Below are 21,406 nucleotides of genomic sequence, written 5' to 3' on the forward strand. Positions count from 1 at the left end.
CGTGACGCAGCGCGGTTTGGCCGCTGTGGGGCGCCGTAGCCCACGCCGTTGCCAGGGGAACGGGCCCAGCGCCGGACGAGGCCCAGCCAGCGTCTGCCTGGCCGGGTGGTACAGCCAGCCCGCTGGACTCGGAGCCGGAGGACTTGCGGGCCTAACCTCCGCCTCGCGTCACGGAATGGGGCTCGGATCCGGGGCGCACAGCCGCCCGGTCCCAGGCACCGTCTCTACCGCGAGAGTCTGAAGCGCGGCCGCTCTGGGGTGGGTGGACGGCCGGGCTCTGGGGCTGAGCCGCTGAGTGACCTTGGCAGGGCCGATCTGGCTCGGCCGACGACGCGCAGGTGAGGAGCCCCCTGTGCAGTTCTCACCTCTAAGCTGAGCCACGGGGGCAGAGCTGCCGCCGCCCGGCCGAGCTTTTCGCCTGGAGCCCGCGCGCGGCCTGGGCTGCAGGTCCTGGGCAGGGCGCCCGGCTTCCTTCTAGCATTCATCAGGTTCGCAGATCTGCATTGAGCGTCTGCTATGTGCCAGGCTCTTTGCCAGGCGCGGGGCCACCAAGGGCTCCAGAGAGGACGCTGCAGTTCTCCAGAACCTGCAGTGTTAAGAAGGGGTCGGGCGGGGGTTGCGGGGAGCAGGCGCCAGATACACGACTAAAGTGATTTCAGGTCAGGTTAAATGGTCTAGTGCTGAAATGAAGGGAGGTCAGGGAGGATCCCCTCTCTCATGCGACTTTTAAGCCAAGATCTAAGGTTGAGAGTCAGCATTGTGATCAGGATAAGGATGTTTCTGGAAGAGGCAAAAGGAAATGCAAAGATCTGGAGGCAGCAGGTACAGAGGAACAGAAAGGGTGAGGGACACTTTGAAGGATGTGGTGGAGCTTTCAACTTTATCCTAGCAGGAGGAGTAAACCACTGAGGAGTTTTGATGTGTTTTTAACTTCTGAAAATCTCACCTCACTCTGGCTGCTGTGGGCAATGTGGTTGTGACAGGGCATACCAGGAAGTCAATTGAGGGCCATCCTAGTTCTGCCAGTATAGCTGTGCCTCCTAGAACTTACTTAGTCTCTCTGAGCCTCAGTGTCGTCATCTGTGAAAAGGGCATACTGCTCTGCATGTTGTTTATGAGAGAGAAAGTGAGAGGCTAGCCACATCTCAGACCGATGACTAGAGAGGCCTATGAGAACAGTTTGAAATGATCGGACCTACTTCAGAGAGTTGTGAGGGATAATAAGCAGATTCTGTCAAAACACTTAAAGCGGTAGCACAGAATAAGTGCCTTCTAAATGGCTGCTGCTGCTGCTAAGTCGCTTCAGTCGTGTCCGACCCCATAGATGTCTGGCAGCCCACCAGGCTCCGCCATCCCTGGGATTCCCCAGGCAAGAACACTGGCGTGGGTTGCCATTTCCTTCTCCAGTGCATGAAAGTGAAAAGTGAAAGTGAAGTCGCTCAGTCGTGTCCGTCTGACTCTTCCTGACCCCATGGATTGCAGCCCACCAGGCTCCTCCATCCATGGATTTTCCAGGCAAGAGTACTGGAGTGGGGTGCCATCGCCTTCTCCATCTAAATGGCTAGCAATGGTTATTGTTGTTGTTGAGACACTATAGGGGAGCAATGATTGGGGCTTGGAATAGAGTGATGGCAGCAGAAATAGTAAGAAGTGGCTTAACTTCCCTTCTTGAAGGACGGTTGGATTTAGAGATGAGTAAGGGGTGGTCCCCGGAGAAGGCAATCCCAGGTAGGCTGCTGTCTATTGGGTCGCACAGAGTCGGACACGACTGAAGCGACTTGGCAGCAGCAGCAGCAAGGGGTGGTCCCTGTTTTTGGAAAACTGGTGATTCACAGCAGGAGACGGGTTTATAAACAGATAATCACCATGAGATTCAATAAAAGCAACATTGGTACTTAATTAGTCAGGTTTTGTTTTGTTTTTCTTACTTTGTTCTGTCACAACTTTGTTCTAAATGACTGTTTCTTGGTGGGTGTTCTTTTAAGGCTTACTTTCACAATCATGGGATTTGATTTCCTGGTTAAAACCAACAACCCTTGCCTCTGCTCATTGGCCTTATTTCAGCTCCATGTTGCTCCCTTCTTGTTGTCCTCTTTCCTTGGTTTAACTTGAAGCCCAAACAGTTTGCAGTGATTGCTTCAGGAGGAAAATGGCACAGGGAATGTTTGCAGACCACGTCAACTCAGAAATGACTAAGGTTTCAAGCCTTTCTTGCCCTAGCATCAGACTTCTGCATGTTGTTGATGTGAGGAGCCCAGCCACATCTGAGACCAATGACTGGAGAGGTCTATGAGAAAGGCCTGAAGCTCCAATTTATTTTCTGGGAGTTTCTGTGATGTGTGTCTCTTATTCACATAAGCACTTCCCAGAATTTTAAAGCCAGAGACTTTTCTGGCACCTGTGGGGAATTCTAATAAACAAAGTACTTGCCCCTTGAAAGTTTTTTTTTTTTTTAATGACATTTTTTGCTGTAAAACAGTGTGAACCATGCAGCATTTTCTTTTCAGCCCCTCCTTTTGGAGGGGTTAAATTGGGCATTGGTCAGATCTCAGTGAAAATGGGTTTAAAAGTAGATCCTGGGGGAAAAAAACAAAATGGAAAACGTGTTTCGAAATATCCACAGAAAAGCACACATAGGCAACTATAAATCCTCTAGCAAAAGAAAAGGTTGTTGGGAGTGAAACCTTCCTGTGGTGTGCACCTTCCCTTTGGGTTCTGGAGTCATGGGAAGCTTAGCTGACCTTCAGCCGAGAACTGGAGCAAGGTTCCGCCCGGCTGCTCTTCTGTTGTGCCGCCTGGTTGTCTCCCCAACAGCTCATAGGGAGCTCTTCAGCTGAACAACTCAGAACTGCTTTTGAGAATGAGAAAGTATTGAACTACAACTGACTGCTCTTTTGTTGCGTGGTTGTTAGGCAGGATTTCCTTGTTTGTCTGGTGTGATACTACGCTCTAGATCACACGCGCATATTTGGTCCACATGGAAGCCCATTGGGGCCAGGAGGGTAAGAGATGACACCCTTCAATTATTTATTTGACTTTTTGTTTCAAAAGTAGTACACGCACATGGTGAAAAAAGAAATCCAAACAGCACCAAGGAGTACATAGTAAAAACAGATCTCTCTCATCCCTAGCCACTAGATCTCCTCCTCACAGGCTACCTGTGTGTTTGCTTTCTTGCATTTCTTTCCAGAGGGAATCTGTGCATATAGGAATATACATATCTATCCATCCACCTTGGCTTTCACTTACTGGTAAGCACACTCTACAACCATCCCACATCTTGCTTTTCTACTTAGTTCAGTTCAGTCGCTCAGCTGTGACCCACTGTTTGCAATCCCATGGACCACAGCAAGCCAGGCGTCCCTGTCCATCACCAACTCCCGGAGTTCACCCAAACTCATGTCCATTGAGTCGGTGATGCTATCCAACCATCTCACCCTCTGTTGTGCCCTTGTCCTCCTGCCTTCAATCTTTCCCAGCATCAGGGTCTTTTCAAATGAGTCAGCTTTTCACATCAGGTGGCCAAAATATTGGAGTTTCAGCTTCTACTTACCTGTGTATCAAAAGTCATTTCATCTCTCATTTTTGATGTTATGTAGCATTCCATTGTGTGGATGTGCCATATAATTTTTTAATATTGTTTTTTTTTGGGCCTTTCTTATTACCAACATGACTGCAATGGATCTCTGTGTACTTTATAAGCATCTGCATAAGATAAATACCTAGAAATGGAATGTCTGGGCCCAAGGGTATATGTTTTCTCAAGTTTGGTGCATGTGTGTGTGTGTGTGTGTGTGCACATGCACGCTAAATCTCTTCAGTCGTGTCTGACTGTTTGCAACCCCGTGGACTGTAGCCCACCGGGCTCCTCTGTCCATGGGGATTCTCCAGGCAAGAATACTGGAGTGGGTTGCCATGCCCTCCTCCAGGGGATCTTCCCAACCCAGGGATTGATCCCGAGTCTCTTATGTCTCCTACATTAGCAGGTGGGTTCTTTACCCCTAGTGACACCTGTGAAGCCCCCTCAAATTTGGTTGACATTACCAAATTGCTTTCCAGCTAATCTTTTTGAAAAATAAAGGAGTGATCTAAAGTGACAGCTTTGTGAAATTCACCTGCCAGATTCCTCAATCTGTGGGCATTATGCAGGGACCAGAAGCAGGCTCTGTCTCCAGCCCTAACCCATTTCCCTTGTTCCACCGTGTTTCTCCCTGTTGGTAACTTAGTTCTCCAGGCCCTCCAAGCCTCCACATTGGCCCTGTCACCTCTCTTCTGATCCCAGCACTCTATCCTTCCAGTTCTGTGGCCTCCGCCAACAAACCCTCTTCAGTAGTGAAGTAGATTCTTTCCTGAAATTCTCAGACATCTTGCAGAAATGCAGGGATGCCTACAGCCTCTCCAGGGCTAGTACTTTTCATCTCAGTCTGGTTCTTTTGACAGCACTATTCATGAATCTCAGAACAGTATTCCTAAATATTTTTTTTTTTGGTGGGAGCAGAGGTGGGCAAGAGGGAAGTGAACCTGTCAGGTAACTGTTCTCTAGTTCATAATGAGAACTTGAATGGTAAGCTTTTCTTCACTTAAATTAGGCATGTGAGTTAAAGTAGCCTAACATTTTTCAAATGCGATTTTAGGCTTTTAGCAAGTGAAGGTTAACATAGATTATTGTCATCCCAGCAGTGGCCTTCACCTTGTTGGGACAGGGAGAGACCTGTATAGCCCTTTCAGCCTACCTCAGAAGCCAGGTGAGCCCTGGGTTTACCAGGCCAGCGACTACCTATGGTGGTTAGCACTCCATGGGGCCTCTTTGTTCTTGCCTTCTTTCTGTCTCCACTAACTTAACTCTGTAGTTTGTTCTATGGCAGCTGAAGGTACTTGAAAATCTTTATCAAGGTCCACATACCTGTCAGCCCACCAAAGATGCAGTGGGTCATCAGGCAGGCAGTGGGGGAACTTGTGGGCTTCACCCCCACCTCCCGCCCATCTCCTCCCAAAGCACTGGGCTGCTGGGCAATTGCCCTCCCTGGGCTAGTCTGCTGTGGTGTCACTTCCCCCAAGTCCATTCTCTTCTTGCTCATGCCCTCCTTCCCACTGTGAATAGAAAGCTTTCTAAAACACCCATCACCTTTATGTCAATTCCCCTGTTTAAATTTTCTGTGACTCACCATGGCTCTTTCAGTAGTACCTAAGCTTACTCACCTGGCCTCCTGTCATCACCTTCTTAAGGAACTGAAGTTGGATCTGCTTTCCTAGCACACAGCAAAACCAATCCGCTGACACCGGGCTGTGGTAAAGGAAAGTACACCATTTATTGCAGGGAGTGAGAGCCAAGAGAGGGAGTGGGAGATATGCCTCAGGTCCACTCCACCGTGGTCTTTGAGTTAGGGTTTTGTTTTATTTTTTAAGGGAAAGAACAAAGAGGCTGGGATTAATCATCATCTTGTGACATTTTTGTGACATGTCTTAATCGTAGTTTCTGGAGTATTCTAGTCTCTGGTTTATGATTTTCTATCCAGGTGGTCCATGGCACAGGGATCTGTTAGTTCATCTTGCACGGGAGAGAAAACCAGAGTTTCTGTGTTGATGATGACATCTATAGTAGCCATTTTAGTACATGTTTTCAGTAATTTTAGTCATATGATTCTGGTTGTTTAGTTTTCAGTTAGCACAAGACTGAAGATACAGGAGACTCAAAAGGGAACAAAGTTTTACATAGATTAATCACAATTTCAGTAAGGAAACTTGATTTTAGGGGGACTTGGTTTCAACCTAGGATCTGACCCTGCACCTTCCCAGGACTCATCTCTCTCTCTCTTTCTGAATCTTGCTCTCTGATCCCAAACCCATCCACTATGTGTCCTGTCATACTAGGCTGCCAAAATACCCATTCACCCACTTCCCTGATATCTGTCTGGGTCTGTCTGGGCCTGCAGGAAGCAGTCCTCTGAGGGCAGGAACCTGGTCTCATATGTGTTTACATCTTTAGTGCACAAGGGGGCTGGGCCAAGACATGAATGCACAAGCTGGCCATGTCTGGGAGCAGGATGACAGGTCTTTTAGTCTGATCTCCTAGGGAAGTGCTGAGAGGAGAAAGACAGCCAGAAAAGTCCCTGGGTCTGATGACAGTGCTTAGTCCCATCCATGCTTAAAGCCCTATCTCCTATTCTCTCCTACCTCAGAGCCCTTTTAATAAATTTTTTTTGGGGTCAAAATCATTTGTGGCCACCAACTCCATAAGGGAAAATGTCATCAGTTAAGAGTGGGTTGGCTCAGACTTTTAATGCAGGTGGCATGCCACCTGGGCAGCTCAGTCTACTCTAGAGTGCTGCCACTTCTGCAGGGGACTTAGACCCAATAGCACCATTCCCCTATCCATGGTCTCATACAAGTGGTACCTCTCTGGGCCAAGGGTACTGGGGTTTGGAATCAGAGCAGTCTCTAAGGTTGTTGGTGGTAGGCTCCTGGCCTCAAATGGTGACGTCTCCTGCCTCAGGCATCAGGGACACAGCAGCACTGGGGGGTGCCCGTGGCCACTGCCAGCCCATTCCAGCAGTGGGGACATGTCAGCCAGCCATGTGCCTCTGCTTCTTTCTTTATAAACTACCTCAAGGTGTAGGGCTATTCAGGAGTGAGGATGGCAAGGAGAAAGTCAGGATTTAGGGGCCCTAATGGATGGGTTCCCTTCAAAGAAGTTGCCCTCTTGGATCACCAGAGAACCTATGTTGGAGCCACAAAGATTTGTCTTCCTGAGCAGAACTGCCCAGCTCAACTGTATTCACTGGGCTTGACCTGATGACCTTTGTTTCAAAAAATCAAGGACAAAGATTTGCTACCTCTGGGGACCTTCCAAATAAAGTGATGCCAGCTTTTTGATCACCTTTGTTATCTTTCATCAAAGCTGAGAAGTTTAGAATGACAACCCAGTGGCTCAGCTGTTACGACAATGTGTTCCTTGGGACTACTGACTTAAGAAAGCAACTTCAACCAACCCCATTACTTTGGGCATAAACCTCATAAAACCTCTTAGGATATCAGATATAGTAGCCTCCTCAGTCTGGAGAGATGAGGATACTCCAGAGGGCTATTTAAGGGTAATCATAATGTCTACCGTTTAGGGAGCATTTATGTGTCAATGTGTGTTACTGATCTGTGTATAGCCCTAGGTGGGCATCTCTACCCCTGTTTTTCAGATGAAGAAACTCAAGCCCTTCAGCTAGTAAGCAAAGAACCAGAAGCTGAACCTAAATCTGTTTCCTCCAAAGCTGGGGTTCTTTTCCCACCTTTCATTGGTTTTTACTGAAGACAAAGCAAATGACCAAAGGATTCCAGTTGAGTCCCTGAGAGAAAACTAGGGTCACTCCATTTAGCTTTGAGATGAGGCTACTCAGAATCTCCAGGTTTGGTTTGTGGGAGGCCCTGGGCCTTGGGTGGTATGAAGGGCAGAGTGGCTGAGTATGAATGTTTGGCAGTTAGGGTAATAGCCATGGGGCGGGAGGAGATGGGGTGGGGTATGGGTGCCTGGTGACTATACAGATTGAAGGCAGGGCAGAACAGGGCAGGAGGCTTTGAGTGGGTCAGGATTTCACATCATTTACTGTGCCCATATTTCCTTTTATTTCAGATGTTTTCAAGTCAGCAAACGTTACTGAGCGCCTACTATGTACAAGGTATGTTCTGCATGTTTGGGGGAAGGGATGTGGGGGAACAGAGGTGGATGAATCACAGTACCATTGCTGCCCTTAGGGGAAGCTGGCATAACAGGGGGGCAGACATAGAGATGGCAAAGTGTACCAAACAGCAAAGTGACCTGCCCAATAAAAACTGAGTGCGAAGGCCCCCTGACTCACTTGGAGCATCAAGGAAAGCTTCCTGGATGAAGTGCTCGCAGTGGACTCTGAAGATCAAGTCACATTTTGTTGAGTTGAGAAATGAGGAAGGTGTTATAGGCAGATGTGCTGGTGGGGGAAAGGGTCCTGCCATACCCTTTGTCTTAGTCAGACTTCCTGGCCAAAGGCATGGGCTTCTGAAAGGAGAGTCCAGCTGCCAGGGATTTTGATCTTCCCACCAAGAGCTCCGAGTTGGCCTGTCCACCCAAGTGGGGCACTGCCTACCCAGGCTCTGGTTTCACCTCAGGTTCAGAAGATACTGGGGGTTGGGCTCTTTTTCCTGTAATACTAGGCCCACCTGTCTGCTCTGCACGTATCCTTTGACAACCAGGTCAGCTCTTGGGCTGAGGGATGGTGGGATGGGGCTGGAAGAGTGCTGCCATCTGGTGGTTTGGCTCTGGACAAGGCTTGTCTTTCCCTGAGCTCCCTCAAGTGAGTCAAAAGGCATCAGCTCACCTTTTTGTTCTCACTGCACTAGGCCCAGGTTTACTTAGAGATACATGGTCATTTCCCCTGCTGGAGAGAACCAGTGAGGAATCCTCCCCTCTCTCTTGTGTGCTGTTTTCTCTTCAGCCAAGAAGCTCAGACAGCTTATCTGAGGCACAGGGGAGATGGTTCAGGGCCCCCCAGTCCTTGAAGAATGTGTATATGTTTGCTAGGACCAGGGGCCAGATCCCTCTCCTGAGTACTCCCACTCCCTATTTCCCTTAGCAGAGCGTATGGGGGCCCTCTCTGAGGGCCCTCATACTTGCATTTGGGCCTCGGGACAGAGGTGACTAATCCTAACAGAATCAGCATGTGTTCTCATCACTCTGGCTCCAGCCTGATATTGTTACCAGATGAGAACATGTCTTATTGGGTTTAATTTTGATGGCTGTGGAAACAGAGCACTTTGAGTAACAGGCAGTCACACTGTGTCCTAAATAAACCCTGGACCCTCCTACCTTGTCTTGGCTAAGGCTGGGGCCAGAGCTCGCTCTGGGGCTTTGAGGCCAGCACTCAACTGCCATGCTCCCCTCACTATCAGGCTCCTCATGCTAGGGTCCTGGATCCCCCTGCAGAGTAACTGGGAGAGAGCTTCACATTCCAGCCTGCCCCTCCTGCTGAAAGCTGACTGCAGGCATGGGGCTTTGGGCTCCAGCCTGGGCCTCCTAGGCTAATGCTGTCTCTACTCTTTCTCCCTCTGGAGATGAACATCTGCAACAAGCCCTCTAACAAGACAGCCCCTGAGAAGAATGTGTGGACCGCACCTGCACAGGCCAGCGGACCCTCCCCGGAGCTGCAGGGCCAGCGGTCCCGCCGGAATGGGTGGAGCTGGCCCCCGCACCCACTCCAGATTGTGGCCTGGCTGCTGTACCTCTTCTTTGCTGTGATTGGCTTTGGGGTCCTAGTTCCCCTCCTGCCTCACCACTGGGTGCCTGCTGGCTATGCTGTATCCTTGGGAAAGTATGGGGCTGGTACATGGGAGAGTTCAGACAGTGGATGGAGGGATATGGGCAAAGCCCAAAGCTGGGTTCCAGAGCCTCAGACAGTGCAAATGGGCCCTGTCTCTGCCTCGGGGTCCAGCTGCCTACCTGCTGGCCTCCAACACACATCTGACCCCTCTGCCTGACTGGATGAGGGAAAAGACCTAATGAACCTTGGAGCATTGAAAGCCCCACACAGATGGGAACCTCATCAACTGAGGTACAACAAGAGCAATTATAGATGAGAACCTTAAAGCTCTCTTTAAGCTAATTATATCCAGAGCTCAACGAAGGATGAAAGAGATGTTCCATTTATGAAATACTTTTTCACTTTTTGGAAGGAATCATGGTAGCTTCCTTTACATATTAAGTTCCTGGTATATTTAAAATATGGTTTTATTTACAGGGATGATTATGCCATACCCAGGACTGTTTAGGAGCTCATTGATTTTATAAATCAGACTCTTTTAGGGTAAGGAAAGTTGAATTGACAAAAGGAGGGATAAAGATGCCCTGGAAACTCCTGGGAACTGTGACAAATATGCACTTGCCTGATCTTGGTGATGTGACTGTCCCTGCCCTGGCCATAACCCCCAGGAACAGAGGATTAAGGTGCAGCAGGTGGCTCTGTGCCCCAGTCCAGAGGGTGCCCATGAGAATGTGCCCTGGTATGTATGCTTCGTGGAGATGATTCCTTGGGCCTCTGGGAGAAGGTAGCCTAGGGTGAGCTAAAGGAGTTAACAGGGATAAATTTGAAAGTCTCAGGCATAGAGTTAGCACCCTTCAACTCAGGCCTTGCAGGGCTGCACGAGGCTGAACAGCTTCTGCCAACTGCACATCTCAGCCTCCTCTGTCTGACAGGAAGAATCCTGCCTGCTTCCCAGGCAGGGGATGAGGGAGCACACCAGATGTGTGTGTGAGCACCAGAATGTATGAGCCATGAATGTGAGCATGCTCTCTTGGGAAACCATAGAGCCCTTGGCTGGTAGGTGACAAGGGCAGGTGAGTGGAGAAAGACTCTAGAGAAGGTTGTTGGTCTCAGATGCCAGCAGTGTCACAAGGGGACTTCCTGGTTCACTGGGACCCAGGACCTAGTCCTCAACTCTGAAAACTAGACTTTCTCTGAGGTAACCCACAGGGCTTATTCAGTACTGTTAAGTAGAATGCTTCATGGGACATTCCTCCCATGACCTGGAATGGGTACACCACTTACTCAAGACTACTGGGTTTCTGCCATCAAGGTACCTGATTAATAACCACATGGTTTGGAGTGAGTAGAATTAGAGCAAATAATAGTAAACATGAGTAACTAGAATTTATTGAGCACCTATATGTGCCAGGCACTGTACCAACCCTGTACATGGATGATCTCATTCAATCCTCATAATAATCTGTAAGGAAGGCGTTCCCCTGACTTTAATTAAAAAAAAAAAAAAAAAAAAAGGAAAATGGGGCTTGGAGAGATTAAATGACTTCCTGAGGTCGCATCACTGGTATCCAGTGAGGCCAGGACTGCCCAGGCAGCCTGACTCGGAGGCAAGTGGGATGGTTTGAGGGTTTTGTCTTCTCCATATTTACTGCTTTGGGCAATGCTGGAGGCTCACAGAACCACCTGGTTTGCACTCTCATTTCTTGGCCTGAATGGTTCTGTCTTTCCATCAAAGCTACCTTCCTTCTGCAGGCTCCCTTAGGGCCCCTGAAGAATGAAGTAGGGTAATTGTGTGTACCAAGCACTCACCTTGTGCCTAGAACTGGCCTGGGCCCTGGGGTTGCAAGGATGAGAACACAGGGCCCCAGTTCTTGGTGCTCAGCTTCCAACTGGAGGAAAGCCTAGTAGTGTGGAGATCATCACTTGGTAAGTAAGAGGGCAGGGACTCATTCAGCAGAATGTGGGTGCAGGAGGAGGGCCATGTAGACCAACATCACTGGGGGCCCAAATGCGCTCCTATTGCCCTCAGTTCCCTGCCTTCCTTCCTCCTGGCCTCGCTCAGTATTCTTGGCTCCATCCTCTCCCTTCATCATCTATATCCAGTCAGTCATCAGGTCCTGTTGATTTTGCCTCCTAAAAGGTATTGTATTTGCCCTCTTTTCTCCCCACTGCCAGCTGCCTCTCTTACCTAGATGACCATTTCGTCTCCAAACAGGTCTCCCTGCACATGCTCTCACTCCAGCCAGTCTCTCTCTCTCTCTGTAGCCAGAGTGCCCTTTCAAAAAACAAAAATGATAAAGTTACTAATACCCTCTAATGGCTTCTTCCTGCCATAACGTTTAAGATCCTCAAGGCTCTCCACATTCTGGACTCTGCCCATTTCCCCATCATCTTCTTATTTTATTTCCTCTGTTGTTCTCTGTTGTGACAACACTGGTCTCTGGGGAAGCCCTTAGCTCCTCTCTCCACCCCAATACCCAGCTAAGTTAGAAGTCAAGAACTAGCAGTCCATGGGCCAGTTTGGCCTATAGATTTTTTTTAATTGAGTGATAATGAACACACTAAATAGACATATCTGAAGGGCTTCTTCAGCAGGTACATTTTAAAAATTACTTATTTCCTTGTCAGCATTTTAAAATTTTAAAAATTAAAAAAATGAGATGCCTCATATATCCAGATACAAACCCAGATTTCTGGTTTTGAAAAGCCAGAATTTGGTGACCTAGGCTCTCTTTCTGGCATGGCACCAACAAGTTGAGCTGGAACCACACATCAGCCACCCTGTTATTTGGGGCTTTGCTTGTTCCCAGCACCCAGCCTGGCCCCCTTTCCTCTTTATATTTCCTGCTGGTTCCTGTGCCACTCCAAGTATCAGCTGACATAATACTTCCTCAGGGAAGATTTCCATATCCCTTTCGACTAGATGAGGTCACCCAGTTACAAACTCACATAGTCCCATGAACTTTCTTTATCACAATCAACCTACTCTTCGATTAACATCTGTGTTTCCTGCAAGACTGTGGGCTCCTTGGGGATAGGGACCAAGTCTGTTTGTTCCTGCCATATGCCTTAGTGCCTGATGTAGAGAAAGACCTCAGTAAATAGTTGAATGAATGAACCAGGGGGTGGGGGGTAGGAGAAGTGTTGAAGCAGGCAGGAAACTAAATGTTTTCCCACATTCAGTGTGTCTGAAAAGAGGTTGGAATGGTGAGGAGTAGTGGTTGGTAATACCAAGAGGTTTGAGAGGAGCCAGAATGAAAGCGGCCATGAGCATTGAACCTGAAGAGAAAACTTTAGCTTGAGAGCCATTGAAAGCCACTGCAGGAGTTTAAGCAGTCAAGGCCTTAAGTTTAAGCTTTTCAGAGCTCACTTTAGGACCAAGTGAAGAGTACACTCAAGGGGACCCAGACAGGAGGAGCAGAGTCCAGAGACTATGGAATAGCCCAAGCAAGAGGTGAAGGCCTGATCCAGAGCCAGGGTTGTAGGGATAGAGAGGTTGTGGTGGGCCACAGGATTGTCTCTGTCAGCTCTGGTACAGCATGTTAGGGTGGAGCCTGGCTCCTGCAGACGTGTAAGAAAATTTGGCTGCTGGGAGGAGGAAGAAAAAAGGAGGTTGGACAGCTGATGGATGGAGGATAAATGATGGAGAGATATCTGACTGGCTAGCAAAAGGACAGATGGATGGATGAATAACTAGATGGAGAGTGGATGGCTGACTGGGTGGAATCTATTTGTAAAATTTTATTATACATTCACTTTGCAGTAAGTTGTCAGCATACTTGTGCCCAGCCTTTGGTCCAGTTGCTGAGTAGATAGATCCTGGAAGATCTGTGTTTCAGGAGTTAGCCATGTGCCCACTGGCCAGCCCTTAAACATGTCAGGCCATCCCAGACATTCAGCCCCAGGATTCTGAGTACCTGAACTTAGGGAGGCAGTGGGTCTGTGAGGCTCCATCTGCAAGTGACTCTCCAGCTGGCCTGGCTTCTGGGAGGGGATGTTTGCATCCTTCTCAGAAGCAAGATAAATGAGCTTAGAATTTGTATTTTGGGCCCTTCAACCTTAGAGGATGATCTCTTTTAGTCTTATTTCACCATTCAGAATCTGAAACCAGGTCAGATTCTGAGGTAAGACCAGCCAGGGTCTGCACCACGTCTGGGGCAGTGAGGCCAGGGCCCTGTAGTTGGTCTCCTCAACAGCGGCAGTGCTGGTTTGTGAGCTCCATTACAGGATAGCCCCTCTGTTCTTCCATCTAGGGCACGGGTATGCTAGAGGTGTCTGACAAGGAGGCTCTTGGGTAGCAAGGAGGTAGCACAGGCAGAGTCTCTGCACTGGGGAATTGCATACAGGTAGAGAACAGTTCTTTGGCCACAGGAAGCAGGGGTGGGCTCTCAGCCAGCAGTGTGGAGTGAGTCTTTAACCTGTTGGGCCAGTGCATGGGTGCCGTCTTTGCTGGTCATCTCGTGGTGCACCTGACTGCTGTTTCCATCGATCCAGCAGATGCCAATGTGCGGGACAAGAGCTATGCAGGGCCTCTGCCCATCTTCAACCGCAGCCAACATGCACACGTCATTGAAGACCTACACTGCAACTTGTGCGACGTGGATGTGTGAGTGCATGTGGATTGGGTGTGTGTGGCCAATGAGTGCGCCTGGGGAACTGCCAGCGGGAGCTCAAGGCAGACAGGGGCATGCCCAGGCTTTACAGTCGTCCTGAAGCCTCAGAACCCTTGTATTTCACACAGTCAAGAATCTTGGTGGAGTGACAGAGAACTGGGTGAAGGAGAAGGTGAGGAGAAGGTGCCTGGAAGCAGAAGATGAGGAATAGCATTTCCATCAGTTAAAGTAGGAAACATTTGGCACTGCTACAAACATTGCTAATGACTAACTCTGCCAGTAACCACCCCTTTCTCGCACTAGCATCCCCAGGTATGGGCAGGGAGGGGAACTAACAGAAGCTAACACCCAAGTACTTATCATGTGCTAAGTGCTTTTGAACAACCACCCCGCAGGGTGGGTAACATCTTTCTCACTTCACAGAAGAGGAAGAATCCAGTGTTCCAAAAGGCTGAGGTTGGTCATATGGCTCTTGGGCAGCAGAGCCAGATTCATAACCCAGCCTGCCTGGAGCTGGAGCCAATATACTGTTATCCTTGTTTATGCACAACTCTGAGGCCCAGAGAAGCCAAGTGACTTAATTCAGGTCACATTGAGGGGTTAGAATGTACAGAGCCCAAACCCTTTGGCTGGTCCAGACTGCCTCCCTAGGCCCTTCCCTGGAGCATCCCAGTCTCTCAGCCTTAAGAAGGGGATCTGGAATTGGGTATGGTTCAAGGCTAGCTCCCCCCACCCCCCACCAACTTTTAATATTAAGACCCAGGAAGTTTGTTGAAGGGGCTCTGTCCGTAGGACAGAGAAAGAGTCAGTGGCGTTAAGACGCTGAGGACTTTGGCATCAATCCTTTCCTTCACTAGACATCAGTCAGTGTCCTGTTCCTCAGTGGATGCTCTGGCAGTTGCTGCCTGTTCCAGGGCTCCATTCTGTTCTGCGAAAGGGGACTGAAACTTATCCTTCCACTCTCCTTTGGGCTTTCCTTGTTCCTCCCTGGGGCAGGGAGATTCACTTGCATCCCTAACTTGGCCTCCCTTCATCTTAACCCCTGTGGTGAACTGCTTGCTGCTCACCCAGATGTCTGCCTGCCCTGCTCCCTTTGGCTCCTTTGGCTTATCCCAGATAGACTGGAGTTTTCTGGAAGAATGCCAGAAAAATTCCCACAGTCTGGCAGAGAAGCAGAGACTCAAAAAAATGGTGATGTCAGGAAGAGCAATGCAAGCCCTGGATCCAGCAGCCTTGCTGTCTTCTGCTACCTGGCCCCATACCTGCACTCTCTCCTGACTGGGCAAAGGGGGTCCTTGCTTGGAAAGGAACCTCCATTTTCATTTCACACCACCATCACCCATATGCATAGTTCCAGAGGGGGACAATATAACGCTGTCTCCTCCTCTCACCCCTGGGTACACCTCCCTTCCCGCCCGCGCCTCCCCACCTCTTCAGAAGCACTGTCTCCTCTAGGTGTCCCGCCCCACCGTGCCCGTCACCAGAGGGCGCGCGCGCTCCCTGTAGACGCGCTCTGCTCTCCGCTTAGGCGCGGGTGAGTGACCCGCTCCAGGCACAGAACCGGCAACCCCCAGGCCAGGATGGTCAACAAAGGGTGGGGTAAGCCCGCGATCGCTCTGTGCCCCCTCCCACCGCAGGAGTGCTCGTTCCAAGCACTGCAGCGCCTGCAACAAATGCGTGTGCGGCTTTGACCACCACTGCAAGTGGCTCAACAACTGTGTGGGCGAGAGGAACTACCGGTGAGAGCCAGATCCGGGCCACAGGGGTACCTGGGGATGCGTGTTGAGGTGTGTGAACCAGGGCCCTTGAACTTTCATATGGGGCCAGGAGAGGATGGGAGGTACTTGGAGAACCTGTGTGCTGGTCTGAGGGTGAGGCTCTCCATGGCTTCCACCTGACAGGGCTGAGGGTAGGTTTGGAATCTTTCTCCTCCTGGCCCAGGGAAAGGTGGAGAGCCTATTGGGGGTGGCTGCCTATCTCCACCTTTGCCCTAAGCCTTCGGCTTCCTGAGGAGTTAGGGCTGTGGGGTCAGAGGCCCAGCTCCCCCTCCCAACCACTGGCCCTTGTGAGCTCTGGGCCCTTGCCCAGCTGGAGCACCTGGGTGCTGACAGCTGCCCATGGCTGGGCCCAGGCTCTTTCTACACAGTGTGGCATCTGCCTTACTGGGCGTCCTGCTCCTCGTGCTGGTGGCCACTTATGTCTTTGTGGAGTTCTTTGTCAACCCCATGCGGCTGCGTACCAACCGCCACTTTGAAGGTCAGTCTGGGTTCCAGGCCCACTCCCACCCCCTAGCCTGTCTGGTCACTTGTCACAGCCCTGGCTGAGCACAGTCTGCTCATGCCTTGCAGTCCTGAAGAATCACACAGATGTGTGGTTCGTGTTCCTGCCTGCTGCCCCTGTGGAGACGCAGGCTCCTGCCATCCTGGCTCTGGCTGCCCTACTCATCCTTCTGGGCCTGCTCTCCACAGCCCTGCTCGGCCACCTGCTCTGCTTCCACATTTATCTCAGTAAGTGCCACCCCGGCCCACATACACACCCACACCTTCCTTGCAGGGGATGGGGTCCCTAAGCTGGAGGAAGTTACCCAGTTTGGGCTGTGGAGCCCTGAAACTATGCCCCTTCCTAGTGCTGGCTCTCTAATGGTGACTCGTCTCACTCTGTGGCTTAGTGGATATGGACACAATGGGTTTTAGCCTGCAGCTGGGTACCCTCCCTCACCTTCTGAAGCCCAGGTTCACCTTCCTTTTCCATTACACTGAGCCCTATCTTCACCCCCTCAGTGTGGCACAAGCTCACCACCTATGAGTACATTGTGCAGCATCGTCCACCACAGGAGGCAAAGGGGGCCCACAGGGAGCTCGAGTCATGTCCCCCGAAGATGCGGCCCATTCAGGTATAGAAGTGTCCCAGAATGCTGAGGGAGTGGGAGAAGGGGTGTGGGAGGGGTGATGGGCTACGCAGCAAGTAGTCAATGATAAGACAGGGCAAAGGGAAGCAGGCCTGGAATAGCAGCTGGGGTAGTGGGTGCTGGAGGCAGCAGGGGCGAGGGCAAGTGTGTACTAAGCATGTGCCTGCTTGTTCAAGTGTGGGCACAGCCAGAGGGAGCCCTGCATTTCCCTGACCCCAGGGGAAAGGCTTGGAGCATGCACTGGAGAGCGCAGAAAGCGGGAGCCTGGAAGTGGGCAGGGTGGGGCTGGAGGAGGAGAGAGGGCTGGACCAAGGACTGGTTCACCAGGATGGAGCCATCAGTTCTCTCCACCTGTGACCCTGAGCCTTTATACCCATTACCCTATTTAAATCTTGAAACAGCCCATGAGGCAAGTCATGCTACTATCTCCATGTTGCAGATGAACAAATTGAGGCCAAGAAAGATTTAAAAAGCTGGGTCTAGGAAGAGTTAAGGTCTCCACACTCTGAAGCAGGAATCCTCCAGCCCAGGCTCGGGGCCTGGCCAGCCCAGCTGCTAATCAGCCTATCCCCATTCCCACGCCCCTTGGCTTCCTGAGGTCAACAGCTGGGGGTGGGGTGGGCCTGTCCTTGGAGCCCCCAGGGACTGGGAAGGCAGGGGGCCCAGGCAGGCCTTGTTGGGAAGGCTGAGTTCTGGATCCAAAGTCCTCATGGCAACTGGACACAAACACAGGCTAGTGGGTGGACTGAGGAAGGATTTGGGACCCCACCTCTCCTCTCCTCATTGCCACGGGGTGGGCCAGGCTGCCAGGTCTGGGAAGGCCTGGGGGAGTGATGGCTGTTAGTGGAGAAACCTCCCCCCAACCCCTGCTACACTGCTGAGTACCTGCCCTAGTGCTGGGCCCTGAACCCATCTGTGTAAGCACAGTGGCAGCCATCCTGGGAGTGGGCATCACCCCACTTCACAGAAGAGACAAGCTCAGAGAGGTAGGCAGGAGACTTCAAGCTTCACAGCAGTGCCCATTTGGGCTGGCCTTGGGATCCCCAAACTCAAAGGCTCAGGGCCTTGGCTCTGCAGTTACTGCCTGCTTAGGCTTTGAGGCTAGATGTGCCAGCAGCCAGGGCACTTAATATCATCTGAAAATGACCCGAGGGAGACCTTCCCAGAGGGAGCAGGGTGGAGAGCTGAGGTGGAAAGGTGCCATGTATTATACCACTCAGGAATGGGCATGTTTTGAAGGTCTCAAGGAGGATTGTAGGGACAGCTGTGAGGAGGGGAGTTTGAATGGGGACACCCTGGTGGCACCTTCAAACCTCCCCAGATGGCTAGGGCCTGGCTCCTGTCCCACTGTGACCCATCAGGCTTATGGGACGATCCTCTACAACTGCTGCTCTCAGTCCTCTGCTTCTGGACTCCAGGAGCACCAGGGTAGGCTTTGCCTCCTCTCTCCTGGGCCCTGGAGGGGTACTAAGTCCACACTGGTGCAGAGGAAATGTGTGGGGAAAGGATTACCTTGATGTCCCAGTCCTTGTGCTGGGCTTTGACCCTTTCCTCTTTCCCAAGGCTCCTCTTCTCAGGCTGGCACCCCCACAGTCCTCTCCAAAGGGCCAGCCTGAGCAGATGTTGCACGCAGGGCTTGCCTGGGGCCTCCTTCTCCGCATCTGTGTAGCCAACCCATGACTGGCTGGGCTCGTCCCCCAGACCTGCTAGGGCTGTCCTGCAGGCAGCCTCCCCACCCCCACCCTGAGCAGGAATGCGGGAGGGGCCCCATTCTGGAGCCGTTGCCCCCAAACATAGGCTTGTTTTAGAGACGGCGTTGCTGTTATAGTGTCTTCTCTGCATTAGTCAGGACGCCTGGGTCTCCATGGAAACAACTGTCGAGCCAGTGACAGCTGTCCGGTGCCCTGCCCCCTCCACTAGGTTCCCATCTCTGGCCATTTCTCTGGCTTTTGTTTCCTCACCTGCAGTCCTCTCGGGCGCGGCAGGGGCGCATGCTGCGTGCTAGGGTGCAAGCCCAGGCCACTCCTGCTACCTCCCAGCCTTACTTTCAGGCGTTGGGTCGGCTGCTCCAACGGTCACTGCGAGGATCAGCAACTAAACAAGACAGAGAACTCACCCATAAGCCTGGTCCCAGGTGGGACCGCGGCGCTGTTTTTCCCACCACTTATTGCCTTCCCTTTACCAACAGAAGTTGGGGAGACCACTCATCCCCCCAATTCCCTCCAGCAGCTGAGATTGTGTCTGGTACTCTGAGGACTCAGCTCTCAGGGAGCCATGGATCCCTGCATGTAGCCTTGCAGCCGCAGGTGCACACACGAGTGTGTGAAGTGCCAGGTTTCCCAACCAGGGAAAAAAGTTGGTTTAAAGACTGAAGAGCTAGAAGGAGCCAGGAGCTAGAAGGAGCCAGGAGCAAGAGGAGGCCTCTCTGAGTCCCTCTTTGCCCCGCCCCAACTTGGCCAGAACAGCTCTAGACTGGGTACATTGGACCCATGAGGCTGGAGGCTTCCCGGAGGAGGTGGAATTTGAAGTGAGGAAAACAATGGGGATGGGGTAAGGTACAAACACAGGTATTTTAAGCCTCATTCTGCATTGGGGTTTTCCCAGCATAACTGGGAAGCCTAGAGAACAGCCATAGACCTCTTTGCCCACACCTCCCAGAGAGAACAGTAAGGGGGTGTGTCCTAGACAGAGTGGGCCTAAGGACCCAGGAGGCCCTGGACCCATACCTAGCCTCCCAGCCTCCCTCACCTCCACCTTCCCCAGGAGATGGAGCTCTACATGCGGACCTTCAGCCATGTGCGCCCAGAGCCCCCTGGCCAGGCCAGGCCTGCCGCAGTGAATGCCAAGTGAGTGCAACTTGGGCAGGGCCACCTCACATCTCCCATTGGCGTGGCAATGAGGTGGGAGAAAGGAGTTAGGCCAAAGCCAAGGCATGGGTCTTGGTCCAGCCCAATGTGGCCTTGGACAGATCAATGCCTCCTTCCAGCTAGGAAGGGAGGCTTATTTTAGAACCTCCAACAGGGTGGTATTTGAAGGAACAGCAGCATCAAGCACTTACCCTCGCACTTCCCCTTCAGTCCCTCCCGATTCCTTGCTACCCGCGGCCAAGTGGAGCCTCCACCGCCCTCCTCCCCAGAGACTCTCGCTCTGCCCCCCCGGATACAACCCCAGGTATGGGGGACTGTGCTGGGCTCCTGCCCAGGTGTAAGGGGATGGGAAAGAAGTCTACCCCTCTCCATTCCTCCGCGTCTTTTGGCGAGGTGAGGTCTGGGGAAGGGTTATTCAGGCTTCCCTCTGTCTCTGCAGAAAAAGAGGAAGCGGCGCATGTATAAGGTACCGACCTCTGGGACCTTGAACAGAGAGCCCCAGTTGCCCAGGCTGCCGGGTGAGCGCCCCTTCCTGACCAGAATCTGCTCGGGGAGCTCCGAGGGAGGGAAAGGTAGGGCCCTTAGTGAGTAGCAGCTCCTAGTCTTACGTTCTCTTCCAACCCCATAGGGCCCCGGACCCCCGGCCGCCGCTCCAGCTCGTCGTCGGACTCCGCGGACGCCAGCCCTGCAGAAGCCTATCACTCGGCGTCTGGCGAGTCCTTGGATGAGATCCCAGTGGCTCAAACGCGCTTAGGCAGCGCCGCTCTGGCCGCCCCGGTGGGTAGGCCCCAAGAGCCCGGGCTGGCGCTGCAGGCGCGTGCGCCCGCCGTTTTCGTGAGCCCTAGCAGCGGCGAGCCCCGCGCGCGGGGCGGCCCCGAGGCTGATCTGGCTTAGCTGGGCGAAGAAGCAGGGATGGCGGAGGAGCGGCGGGACCGACTCTCTATGCAAAAACCCCATCCCTGCCGCACCGAATGCACTTTAGGGGCCCCTAAGGGCCGGCGGGATCGGCCCCACTCCCCACTCCACTACTCAGCAATACCCGCCCAATCAGCTGTGATGCTCCAATAAACTTTTTTATGCTTTTGCGGACTTGGTGCACACTTTTTTAACGACAGGGGTCACGGGCCCTCCTGGAGCCGCATCATTGCCTGTTGGCCTAGGAGCACAGGATGAGGTGGGTCCCCCACATTGGGTGGCTATCCAGATTGTCATGGAGAAACTCAAGTACCAGGCTCCTGGTTGGGAAAGGCCCTAGAAGCTCCCTAGTGGAGGTTATTTTTCTTGAAGATAGGGTTTGCACTTGGAGAGAGGAGGAAAGCAGCATTTGTGTTAGGAAGGCAGCAGCGGAAGCAGAGACGCCGAGGCTAATACCCGGGTGGGTGGGAATAAATGAGGACTCGGACCCAGGAGGTCCAGGAGCTTTTCCCCGGCTGCAAGACTGACGTAGGTGTAGATCCCGGAGCATTCCCGATTCGTTCACTGTCCCCTCCCGCCCCCAGTGATGCGGAGTTGTGACCTGGGATGCTACACGTTCATTGGAGAGCTGTGGTCTTGAGCCGGCTCTAGACCCCATGTCACTAAGGGAAGGGACCGCCTCACTCCTCTGCACGTCTCCCCTTCCCCGCTCCCCACCCCCACCCCCCACCCCCGACCCCGTCCCCCACCAAAAGCCTTTTTGGTTGCTGCTCTGGGAAGCTGGATCTCCCCTGAAGGTGGGGACCAGCTTTGAACTTCGGG

At 52.0% G+C, this 21,406-nt stretch overlaps 1 protein-coding gene and 1 long non-coding RNA gene across 12 annotated transcripts; one reads left to right on the forward strand and one right to left on the reverse strand.

Annotated features, from left to right (window-relative positions):
- The first annotated feature begins 59 nt into the window (after positions 1-59).
- Positions 60-20,758, forward strand: ZDHHC1 (zinc finger DHHC-type containing 1). Of its 11 annotated transcripts, none has more exons than XM_070388221.1 (13): positions 60-338; positions 7,158-7,328; positions 7,622-7,667; positions 9,076-9,318; positions 13,712-13,887; positions 15,532-15,633; positions 16,026-16,150; positions 16,243-16,401; positions 16,675-16,787; positions 19,566-19,648; positions 19,880-19,973; positions 20,109-20,187; positions 20,298-20,758. In XM_070388221.1, exons 3-13 carry the CDS (start codon positions 7,659-7,661, stop codon positions 20,561-20,563), a joined length of 1,449 nt encoding a protein of 482 aa, XP_070244322.1. In that variant the 5' UTR covers positions 60-338; positions 7,158-7,328; positions 7,622-7,658; the 3' UTR covers positions 20,564-20,758. The 11 variants fall into 11 exon arrangements, with proteins under 11 accessions (XP_070244322.1, XP_070244326.1, XP_070244321.1 ...); XM_070388225.1 differs by having other exon boundaries at positions 7,158-7,216; XM_070388220.1 differs by having other exon boundaries at positions 7,164-7,328.
- Positions 2,163-18,674, reverse strand: LOC138991822 (uncharacterized). The gene is made up of 4 exons (XR_011467709.1): positions 18,315-18,674; positions 11,470-11,556; positions 5,200-5,284; positions 2,163-2,576 (listed from the first exon to the last, which is right to left on the reverse strand). It is a non-coding gene; the product is annotated as an uncharacterized lncRNA (long non-coding RNA).
- Positions 20,759-21,406: the final 648 nt, after the last annotated feature.

This window comes from Bos mutus, chromosome 18, assembly GCF_027580195.1.
Source record: "Bos mutus isolate GX-2022 chromosome 18, NWIPB_WYAK_1.1, whole genome shotgun sequence".
Lineage (NCBI taxonomy): Eukaryota > Metazoa > Chordata > Mammalia > Artiodactyla > Bovidae > Bos > Bos mutus.

Excerpts from the sequence above, each read along its gene's own strand:
- ZDHHC1 (XM_070388221.1), top strand. Across the intron at positions 15,634-16,025 it reads GTGGGCGAGAGGAACTACCG|GCTCTTTCTACACAGTGTGG; the intron begins GTGAGAGCCAGA and ends GGCTGGGCCCAG. Across the intron at positions 19,974-20,108 it reads CCCCCCGGATACAACCCCAG|AAAAAGAGGAAGCGGCGCAT; the intron begins GTATGGGGGACT and ends CTGTCTCTGCAG.